The following is a 12086-nucleotide window of genomic DNA, read 5'->3' on the forward strand; positions in this document are numbered from 1 at the left end:
AATAGACATATATTTACTAGTATGTAGATAGGAACATGTCTACATAATAATCTTAATAAATTATTTAAGGAAACTACAATATGCATCTCTTTGAAATAATGATCTTTAATTATTTTTCAATTTCAATGCTTAGATCTTTGTTCAATGCGCATCTTCTGCCTACCAGCACATATTACTTAATACATAGTTACTATCAGCGCTTAATGCTTATGGATGGATGTAGGTAATACAAATCAAATCAAAAGTTTTGAACACTCGCACTCCTAATTTGAACTACATACATTGGTCAATCACAGGAGCTGTTCTAATAAATTAATAAAACAATTTAAACTAAAGGTCCAACTCACGTTAATTATGTTAACCGCTTCGAAAGCGGCACGGTCAGTGGCCTAGTTGTTGAAGTTCCAACTAGTATTTTGTTAGTTGGTTACCGTAGTTAATGGCAGTGTAAACTCCGCCTTATATAACCTCGCTAGAGTGAGTTTCGTAAATGGCTAACGATAGTACTGCAACGTTTTTTGAGAATGTTATGAATCTTTCTGAGGTAAGTTGTTTGTACTTACTTTTGGTTTATTACTGCGAAAACAACAGATTTCTTTACGTTTTGATAAATAAAGTAGGAATAGCTCAATGTAAAATAAATTACTTCCATATATATATTTTTTTACTTGAAATCAATAAAACCTGAAAAATCTTTAAATTCTCGTTTTTGTTTTTCATAGGGTTTGTACCTACCTATTAAAAAAATAAGATGAATTGAAAACAGATTCATTTCAAACATTACCAACGTTTTTTTGAAAACTTCATAAGCTTTGGACTACGAGAACGTATCACTGCAAACAAAAAACTAAGATACATAAAGGCAAGCCCATCTTTAACCATTACATTATTCCTCCTGAGATTTCTTCCGTAGAGCGAACTATCAAACTTACATCCATTGTACCCTGTAAGAATTACATCTCCAAGGCTATTTGGTGTTTAGATAGGTCTCTAACATAAACTAGTTGCGTCGCTACTCTGGCTGAGTTAGGGGAACTTTTAATAGTGTTCATGTCTCCCGAGTGCTTCGGAGACGTGCTGTCGATGTACATTAATGTTCAGGTTACTAAGTTATTATATCGATGTGTGCTTATTACGTGGTTCTCTTTGCAGGTGTTGTGAAAATACCTAGCTGAAAGTAAAGTTGCAATAAAGTATGTCTGCTGTAGTTACCCAGGCTTATTTATTTTCATTTTATTTTTATTTTTTTAGCCAGAACTGTCCCACTGCTGGGCCTCCCCATTTTGTCTCCACATCTGTCGATCCTTTGATAGCTCCCACCAATCAGGGTATTTTCATTATTTCTTCTTTTCTTATCTAACATGTAGTAGAAAATTACTGAAAATTACGCACAGAAAACAACTGGAACAATTCCGTCCATTGGGTTTTCAATTTACACTAATGTTACTTCATTCATATTTCAGCTCGCTCGAAAAATAAGGTGCGATTTTTAGCTACGTAGCGAAGTAGGTTTTTTCTCAGTTTTCATCATCCCTCGCGGCCAAATCCTGCTGTCTACGAGCAGGAATGCCCCTGAGACTTCGTATCCTTAAATTTCCGATGAAAACAAAGAATCCGTGAATATAGGTCCGCGAGAGCGAGCGAATGGAAATTTACATCCTAATTTCCCAGGTGTATACCCACTGAGTCTCTATTCGTCAGCGTTATCAAAAATCGGATATATCGAGACCCTGCAGTGTGAAAGGACGGACGATAATTCGATTACATCGTACCTACCAATTGGCAGCTTTTTGTTTGATAAACGTAAGTCCATTCGAAACGCTGCGCTGCAATGCCCGGCATTTTAAGGATGAAGGAATATGCCCAAACTGTGCTCAGGTACTAACTAATAGCTGGTGGTAGACAGCCCATTTATAGAGGAAGGCTTATAGGCTACTTTTTATCCAGGTGCTCAGAGTCTCGCGTCTCTTGGGAGCTCTTGTGGAACTGATTTTAATAAGTTTTTGTAATGAATATGTAGTAATTTGATATCACTTGTTATAAAAATGAAGGTATACATTATTTTTCCTATAATTTCTGGCGTACTTTCTTGCCTTCCTAAAGGGTTTCATCCTACTTTAAATTACTTTTTGAAAATCCTAAAAGCACCCATCTACCGAGATAGGTGCTCTGCAATCACTCCATCAAAAAATTGTGTCACTTCAATTTTCACCACTCATATTGATGAATTTTGAAGCCAGTCAATTTTCGGGAGGCACACCGATTGACGGACAGACACCAAGGAACTAATGCCACTCAAACAATTCCAACATGGCATGGCAGCAATGAAACGCAACGAAGTTTCAAACGTAAACCTGGGCTCACAGACATCCATATTTTTCGGGAAACAGGGAAAACTGCGTAGACGAACGACGTAGGTAGACACATCAAAAAAGCTGCATTCAACGTTTGACATACTTCGCTCTTTCCCTTTTATACGTTTTTTAATGATACGAGGCTTTTTATTATTTGCATTGCCTGGAGAGAAAACAAAACATTTCCAATTAGAAGACAGATACGGTGATAATTAAAACCACAAACTAAAGCCGAAATTCATTATAGTAGGATAGTCTGGTAGGTAAGTACATAAAATCCACTAATTGCAAGCGACAGCTAAACTAAAGCGCTTTTCTGATTGCCGCTCCGTCTCGCCGCCGCTAGTGGTGCTCGAGACGCTGAATTCGTCACCTGTTGAAAATAATTAGTCAAAAAAATCAGTACTAAAACAAAAATGCAGGTGCTGCGTAATACTCAACATCTAGCTTTCTGTGTTAACCTCTCGACGTGAGAACTCGAAAAAATTCAGACTAAATTTTCGGTGGGAATTTTTCAACGAACGCAAACTATTCGAACGAACGAGTGTGCTCGCTCGTCTGACGAAATCACAAGTGGAAAACAAACCTCTTTGGGATCGGTGCAATTTTCGTACATTTAGGGACCAATGTACGTGCTCTTACCGGATTTTAATATCGAGGACATGAGTGGATATGTATAAGTAGGCACCTGCGGTAAATGAGAGTAACGCTAACGAAACCAGTCATGCGTGAGAAATCAATGCTATGAACCTACGCTGCCTACGCATATCGTACACACCTACCTACCTACTTAAATGTAACATATGAAGAGTTTGAAGAACAGCTTTACTTAGCAGGGACTTCTTCCCAAATTCATTCAGTTTAACATTAATGTTACCTACCTACATCTTACCTATACAATTTTGGTAATTTGAGATTTTTTAGAGCTCTTGTTCAGGACGTGTTTTATTTAACACAGTACGTTTTGCTGTACTTTGAAATAAAAACAGGATCTCGCTCAGAACAATAATTATTATTATTCTGATGAGGGATCTCTCGTCTCGCTATGATCTTATCCTTTTTCCGTTCCGACTACCTCGCGTGTCGCGTTCCAGTGCCGCTAGAACAAGAATGCAACAGTGAACATAACAAGTAAATGACATTATATTTTAACAGAAAACTTGTAACAAAACAAAACAAAAGATATTGTGTTGTTATTACAATTAAACAAATAAGTGATTACATTGCTTTTTCTGCAGTTTAGTAATGATAATGTAAGCATTAAATAAATTAACAACTTCACTTCTCTGAATTTAAACCTGGACCACGACAAAACGTCAAGCAACTTGACATTTCCCGGATGTAAACATATTGATTGGTTGTATTTTTATCACATTTTATTGATTTGCATCAGGACATCGGCACAAAATGGACCAAGAAACCGCGAAAAAGCTTTTGGTGGAAGGAGGAACATTTGTGTTCCTTGGAGTTCCTCAAGAAACTCAATTTGGTATCGATATGCAATGTTGGAACACCGAGGAGGATTTTCGCGGAATTAAAATGATACCACCTGGATTACACTACATTCATTTCTCTGGAGTGAGCAAAGGGACCGGGGATGTCTCGCCCAGGTAAGGGTGGATTATAAAAGCTCTCTTTATGTTTATTTATGTTGATGTCAAGGACAACAAAATATTTACATGTTATAAACAGGTATTACCACACCTGCCTTTTCACAATGATTTGTTTTCCAGACCAGATAATACCAGATAAAGGTCTAATCATAGTATAAATAGCAAAGTCTGCCCAGCCATATCCCTATAATGTTAGGTTAGCTTCCAGTCTACTAAATATCTAAATTAAAATTATACCTAGTGTCCTAATTTTGTAATGTCTTTTGTAAACCACAAAGCAAAATAAAACTGGTCTGACAATATCCAGAATTCCATATAACAAGTCAGTATACATTTCTAAATACAAATCACAGTTAAATAATATTGGTTTTCCTTCTGAAATGTTTCCAGATCAGGCTTTATGCACTACTTCCACAAAAAAGAGTTTCTAGTCAAAATGTGGGATAAAAACACAGAGGATATGAGCAAAGACGAGATCACAGAAGAAAGCATTCAACGCCTCAAAGACAATCTGTTAAACTTGGATCGCCATCTTGCACCATATCCATATGAGATATGGCAGAAGTGGAAGCTACTGACTTCGCAAATACCAGGTACAATCTCAAACTAAAATCCAGTTAAAACTTTAGTGTATTATGATGTAGGAATGTTTTTGTACAACAAGATTTAAACATGTACCCCATATATAAAATAATATTCATGTTATTCACTCTTGTAAGGCTACATAGTGCTTTATCATACATTAAAAAAGCTAAATCAAGTTCAAATAATCATAATTCTATTAAAACTATAGTAACTTAGATCTTTAAACAACAATAAAAATAAAACAAAATTATGATCTACATAAAACGAAATTTATCTTTACACCTTCAATCGCAGGCATGTTATAGTCTACATTTATTAATAAAACTGATTACAGCTGAACTAGCCGCAAAGCTATCACCAGAAAACGGTATGATTCGAGCATCGGTAGAACTCCTTTCAATGACTGATGAAGAGAGACCAAGAGGAGTGAAAACTACAGCTTCTATGGAAAGTCAAGATAGTACAGAAGACTCTACGAAAGAAGGGGATGAAAAAGAGGAGCCAGCTGCAGGACAGTCTGATGCTAAACGAGCTAAGAGGATCACTCAAGAAGAGAAAGAAGATGCAATGTTACCACATTTGAAACCTGCACCAGGTAAATATTTGACTGTAAATGATGAATACAAGTTCTTCATGCATTTTATAAGTTTCTGGTGTCAAAGTACCTAGTTAATGTTTACAATCTTTCTGTTTCATTCAGGTAATTGAGTATTAATTGTACTTGACATGCATGTATAGTATAAACTAATTCAAACCAGTTACTTTACAAGGAAACTGCATTAATTTATTTTATTGATTTTCCTGCTTCCTTATCAGACAGATCTTTATTGTCTGGTAGCTAGCTAACATAGCTTGATAGTTTTCATTTGAATTTAAGGTTTTTACTATGGAAGTAATCTGTACATTATTTTAAAGAAACCTAAATCTATATTTACATACTTGATAGTTTGTATTTCTCAAAATAAAAAATTCTGTTGAAATGGCTAAAAAGCAAAGTATTTCAAAGTTTTTCTTTTTAAGGACTACTCATAAGATAACTCTGCCTGCCTACTCATTCAAGTCTTTTGTGGCGATAAATGCCACAGTTGAAGTTCAAAGACTAGTAAATGATCCTAATGGCGCATCCACACATGCCCGGCGGCACGGCCGGCGGCATGACCGGCGGCCGTGCCGCCGGCATTTGCCGCATCTCAGCCGCGGCACGCGCGGCTTTTGGTTGCCGGCGGCAGTTTGCTTGCGGTTTCGATACGGAGTGCAGAGATACTGAATGCAGGCCGCCGGCAACCGCCGGTAAAGCCGGCGGCCTGCATTCAGCGGCAAGGCGGTCTGAAACCCGGCGGCATAAGCCGGCGGCATGTGTGGATGCGCCATTAATATGTGTACAGAAATGTTACTGCCTGCAAAATCTATTTAACCCATTGACTTTGTTCACTCAGGTATGTCCATGAGGTTCACAGAAATACCGCGGGACAAATACCCACCAGGATCAACACCAGAAGAGATTACTAAACATTACTTGGACCAGTCATATTCTTTAGAGCTTATGATTGCACAGCATGACGAGTGAGTATACCTCTTATTATTATTTAACGATATCAACAATATGTCTCTAATATAGGTAAGTCTTAACGACTTGGTTTCTATTTTCAGGCCACTCCATATAATAGGCGAACTCCAATTCGCCTACTTATGCTTCCTTATCGGACATTCCCTCGAGGCTTTCGAACACTGGAAAAACCTTGTCATCCTCATGTGTTCTTGCGATGACGCCATCCACAAGTACCGCAGCGTATTCTTCCATTTCATCAGAACAATTGAAGTACAAATTGAAGAAATGCCAGAAGATTTCTTAGCTGATATTGTCATGAACAAAAATTTAGTATACAAAAAACTTAGAGAATTCTTCCGTACAGCACATGTGAGCAAAGTCGACGGTCGTCTTCTTACAATGATTGAAAGATTCAAGGATAATTTGACGGACAAACTGCAGTGGGATTTTACTGGCTTAGATGCTGATGAAGAAGACGAAAGACCTGTTATAGTACAGCTAAATGAGGCAGAGTAAATTAAGTATAATAATATAGATTTATTAATGTTTAGTTCATTTGACTTGGACTATTTTAAGGACTGCCTTACTGAGACAGTGTGATGACTAAATGGGCTGTACCTACAGCGGACAGCCAATTTCACACAAAGCAATGTATATTTTTAATAAAATTTGTTGAACAAAATCTAGATGTTGTGTGTGAACAAATACAAAACTTCAGTGAGGCTATCTTAAAAAATAAGTTTGATTGACAAGGATTTTTTAAGTACAAATAAATCATTGTAGTTGTTTTGTCTGCATAATGCAGACGAAAACACACTAATAGAACCTTGTTGCAATTTTTTGCTTTCATAGTCAATCAATATTTTACTTCTAAGTACCTATACAATATTCCCTCTAAATGTACCCTTCAAGGTAGATTCAAGTCTATGTAGTTGTGTACTATGTACATTTATATTGAATTTTTAAAATTATCTATCGATAAGTACCTAGTGTCCTGTGAACCCCGCCGCACATATCAATATGTCTCATTATTGCAATATACCCTATGGTAGATTTTCATGGTGGTTTTGTCTATGTAATATCAAATGTTAGAAAATGAAATAAATAGTACTGGTAAAAATATGTGTATATTCAGTTGTACATACTTCCCAAAGGATTCAAAGGTCATTAACCCACAGAGTAGTTAAGTGCTGTCCCCTGGGTACCAACTATCTTTATGCCAAATTAACTACATCTCAATCGGTCTAGTAATTTTACAGTAAAATCAAAACAAACAAATTCAATTTCGCATTTAATTTCATAATAGGTACTAAGGATACATCTATGGGTAAAAAACAACGTTTCTGGAAAGTTTCTTTATTCATGAATACCATTAATGTTTCTTTCTATAAGCTTTCTTCATCGGCTTTTGGCCATGTTTCTCATATTTAGCTTTCTTGGGTGACATATCTAAAAAACAAGAAACATTGGTTATTATGTAAGTCAAGAAATTGCATTCATATATGTAGATTTATGACGGGCCCTTACGAATATGACGTAAGGCAACAAGTGCACATTGTCCGTAGGTAGGGCTGCCATCTCGAATTTCGCCAAACCCGGACAAACATTTAAAAAACCCGCACATTTGGCGTAAATCGCATTTTTTCCCCGAACGAGTACGATTTTGTTCAAACAAAATAATACCTATTTTGTTATCCATTTACTATTAACATTTACTTAAATTCAATGAGGTACTTTCTTACATTAAAAGTGTCCGGGTTTTCCCTGGAAGCTTATAAAAAACCCACCCTTATTCAAAACGAGGACAAATCCAGGGAAACCCGGACGGATGGCAGCCCTATCCGTAGGTCCCTTACCTATTGCAAATCTGGCTCAAGAGCACTGCTTGATTGGTAATACTATGGTTAGTACTTTTAACATATTAACATAGACAAGAAAGAAGGAAACTTACTCCGAGGCATTTTACGTTTAACTTCAACATGCTTCCTTGTATCCTTCTTTTTTGGTCGACCTCTTTGAGCTACTTTTTTTCCTGGTGGCCTTCCTCTAGGTCTCTTTTTTGGGGGTACTTCATCATCGTCATCCTCGTCGTCATCATCATCATCACTAAAATATAATATGATCAATATATATGGATAATTTTGGTAGCTTATAGTTTGTAGCTTGTCAAGCACAGGTAAAATTTTAAAAAGTAATTTTTGCATTCTAAAATTCTACAAGAAAAGTGGCACAAAAGAAACAACTGTAAAGACTGTTGTTCCATTCAGTTATTTTCAAATTAAATATTTATAGTATCAATGAGAATTTACCTATCTGATGGACTTGTAGCCTCATCACTTGCAGCATCATCATTTCCTGACTCGTCTTCTTCTTCACTCGCATATGATGAGCCGCCATGACTTTTATCTAGTAGTTTATCATATTCCATTGAACCGTCACTATCCTCACAAGAATCACATGATACTCTTATAAATTTTGGTGGTAGCACACCAGCTCTCTTCAACCTTTCTTCCTTTTCTTTTTGGGTTTTGTAATCAACATCTTTCTTCTTTTTAGGTTTAGGTTCCGGTTTTTTCTTAATTTCATCATTCTTCTTTACTTCTTTTTTGTTTCTGTCTGGGAAACCAAATCTAGCTTGTTTGGGCTGGATCTCTTGATTACCATCGTTATTTTGGTTTTCTGGCTTTACCATATCATCTATCAGTGCTTGTGGCACATCTACTGGTGCAAAGAAATCATAATTTATTCCCACTTTACTAAGTTTCTCCTTAGTCTTATTTAAGCTGGAAACAAAATTTAAAATGTCAACAGGAAAAATATGTAGCATTAATTTCACAAGACAATAAATCATGGCTTGAATGCAGGATACAGTACTACTGTCATGCATATGTGCAACTGTATGAGTGCAGAGCAGCAAATGTGTGTTGCTATAAATGGCTGGTAACGATTATACCCTTACAACTTACAAATTGCTCCCTTATTTCAAAATTAAGGCCTGTCTGCACTATGGCTTTGCAACCATTTCATACTAATATATGAATACCATTTTTTTTCTAACTCATCTTTACTGTTACATAGATTACGCCTTTGCTGCATGTGCATGAGACTAGTACTGCTTATGCCCATATTTTAAGGTCATTGATTTCCACAAAAAAACACCTGATTCCAAAATTTAATAAAATCTTTGTGAAGAAAAAACTTACTTAGACAAGATTTTGCTAGCCCTTTTAAGTTCTCCAGCATCATCTTTATCTGTATTAAATTCCTAGAAATAAAAAAATACATATTTGAAAAATATTTGTGAGGTACGCTTCGCTACATCACCCGCAAGCTAACCTCCCCACTCAGAGACATTGAATGATTACTTAAGACGTTTCTTTAGTGACGGAATGTCATACAAATCCTTCAGTAAGGAATGGCTTAAGTAACCATTAAATGTCTCTGAGTGGGTACGTAAGTATCACTTAGCTCCTATTTTCACACCACTATCGCTGTTTTATTTAAACATTGCCTTCATTGCTACTACATATTTTATATTAGAACTGCTGTGTGGTTATTGTATAAATCATACCTTCTTTGATGTCAACCTTAACTGACTTGTTGGATTGTTAACACTATTCCAGTGCTTTCTGAATGCGCGTCTTTGTTTTTCAGGAGGTATGTACTCAGCTGAAAAAAAAAAACAAATTATTTAAATATAGGAAAAGCCTGCATAATCACTTGCATCCTGTAACTACTGCCCAACATCATCTGCCAACATGTGACTCTAGCTACATAAGTAACACATTTTCACTTAGTAAGACTGGTTGTCAGACTTAATGGCTTCTGACTATCCTCATATCAGCTTCCAAAGGTGTTCAAATTGCAGCTGGGTCCCACCAATTTACCGTGCCTTCCAAAGAACACCAACTTGTCATGTCAAGATGGTCACCTTTATTATATTTTATTTAGAAAATAACCAATCCCAACTCCTGTTTCTCCTCCAACATGTATCTGTGGTGATCTAAGGGGAGGCCTATGTTCAGCAGGAGACATCCTATGGCTGAGATGATGATGATGAACACTTGTTTTAACCTTATGATTGATTAGTCCACACAGCTTTGACTAAACCACAAACTTACTACTCTCCTCCTCGTATAAGGATAAAAGTAGGCTGTATTATTGGATGAGCTTTTTACATGTAAAATTTTACCAAAAACTTCATTAGTTTTTAGCAACCGTCCACTCACAGCTGCACTTGCCTTCTGAGGTACCTACTACTTCCTAGATATAGCCTCTATAGCTATGTATGTGCAAGATAGTGGAACAAAGTATCAAAACATTCCTGTTTATCTATTTATTAAAATTAGTTCCCCTTTTCATTGAAGATTCATTCTCAAGAATGTGCTCACCTATTCAAACCAAATGTTGCGGCTATGTTTGGACTATTTAAGAAATGGTTTATGTGAAGTTTGCACAAAATCGGTCAAGCGGTTCATCATTTATCACATTGTTTGGGTCAGGGTGTGCAAAGTATGTGCAAAGGATACAGGAATTTTCATCAAAACGTCTAGCTTGTAACATTACCTTTGATTAATCTTTTGCCCATGAGATAATTGTTCATAGTTTCAGCAACAATTTGACCCACTGCTGGCTCTTTAAATTCCACAAAGGCATAACCTTTAGAGTTTCCCGTCCGTTTGGACCTAATCACTCTGGCGTTGGTTACTACACCAAACTGCTTGAAGTACTCTGTCATTTGATGCTGAAATTGCAATTTAATTTTTTATACGTTGTTGGAAAATAATATAGAAAACATGACCTTCTATAAATAAAGAGCTAACCTCGTAAAATCCATGTGGAATATGATAAATAAAGGCCTTTCCACGCTCAGCTTTTCCTTCATTTTTCTAATGAAAATAAAAAATCAACACATGAAGCATGTTATCATAACCCCAATTTAAAAATGAAATACAAATACTCACTTTGATCAGTTTTTTAATACCTCTGATAGATTTTACAAACTTTTTTTGTTTTTCTGAGTCTAAGGCTACATTTTCTTCCATTTTAATTTCCGATTTTTGGAAAAAAACGCTCAGACACACGTGTTTTTATATAAAACAAAAATTTTGATTTACACAATGGACTGTCAAGTCCTTCACGTCAAATGTTGCCGGCTGTCATTTCATTCCATCGACAATATTTCATTCCCTCAAAAAAACCACAGACTAGCAAGAGAGGTTCTCATTCCCCAAACAAAAAGTCACCCCTCCGAAAAAAGCGCTCCCCAGAGATGGTATTAGTCAAGATGGGTTGTGGACGCATTAACAAAAATGAATCTAACTGAAATAAACGAAAAAGAAATATTTAACGAAAAATAAACTATCAAAAAAAATTACTATCAAAATGTAATTCGCTAAATCCGTTGTTCGTATTTCCTAAATAAGCACTTAACTGACGCCGGTAAAGAATCTTGACAGGATTTTTTACACATAGAAATACATATTTAATAAATAAACTACTTGGTATAAATAATGTTTCAATGGATTTTGTTTTTGTTAAATATTTATATTTTTTTAGCCATATTTTATTTTTAAACAAAGTTCTACCGACACAGTGGGAATGGGGACAGCATTGGCCTTAGTTATATGATGATGATGTCCTCCCAGCCGATTATCGGCTATGGCGGCTGTTCTCATTTAAGGAGATCAGCCAATTGCGCAGGACATATTATAGTGCACAAGCATTTGCGCAGACACAGGTGCACTCCCTATTCCTTCACTCTCATAACCCGATGGGACGGCAATCCGACACGACCGGAGAGAGATCAGGCGCAGGACCGACATTTACGTGCTCTCCGATGCACGGGTGTATCAATCACCAAATTCCAGGCTCCGGGCTGCTTTGTGAAAGTCTTCTAAAACCCACAAAGCGATTTGGCCCGACTCGGGAATCCAACCCGAGACCACGTGCTCAGCAGCCGCACTTGCGACAGCTAGACCAACG

General features: G+C 36.5%; 2 protein-coding genes across 2 annotated transcripts; one reads left to right on the forward strand and one right to left on the reverse strand.

The window, feature by feature from the left end:
- Positions 1-3666: 3666 nt before the first annotated feature.
- LOC110374115 (protein AAR2 homolog) lies at positions 3667-7226 on the forward strand. Its single transcript, XM_021331702.3, has 5 exons — positions 3667-3964; positions 4358-4560; positions 4887-5147; positions 5989-6115; positions 6203-7226. The coding sequence occupies exons 1-5, from the start codon at positions 3762-3764 to the stop codon at positions 6615-6617; spliced, it is 1209 nt and encodes a 402-aa protein (XP_021187377.3). The 5' UTR covers positions 3667-3761; the 3' UTR covers positions 6618-7226.
- Positions 7227-7379: 153 nt separating this feature from the next.
- Positions 7380-11257, reverse strand: LOC110374127 (MKI67 FHA domain-interacting nucleolar phosphoprotein). Its single transcript, XM_049838800.2, has 8 exons — positions 11066-11257; positions 10925-10990; positions 10668-10845; positions 9673-9770; positions 9305-9366; positions 8411-8884; positions 8053-8207; positions 7380-7550 (listed from the first exon to the last, which is right to left on the reverse strand). The coding sequence occupies exons 1-8, from the start codon at positions 11144-11146 to the stop codon at positions 7474-7476; spliced, it is 1191 nt and encodes a 396-aa protein (XP_049694757.2). The 5' UTR covers positions 11147-11257; the 3' UTR covers positions 7380-7473.
- Positions 11258-12086: the final 829 nt, after the last annotated feature.

Source organism: Helicoverpa armigera, chromosome 12 (genome assembly GCF_030705265.1).
Source record: "Helicoverpa armigera isolate CAAS_96S chromosome 12, ASM3070526v1, whole genome shotgun sequence".
NCBI classification, from domain to species: Eukaryota; Metazoa; Arthropoda; class Insecta; order Lepidoptera; family Noctuidae; genus Helicoverpa; species Helicoverpa armigera.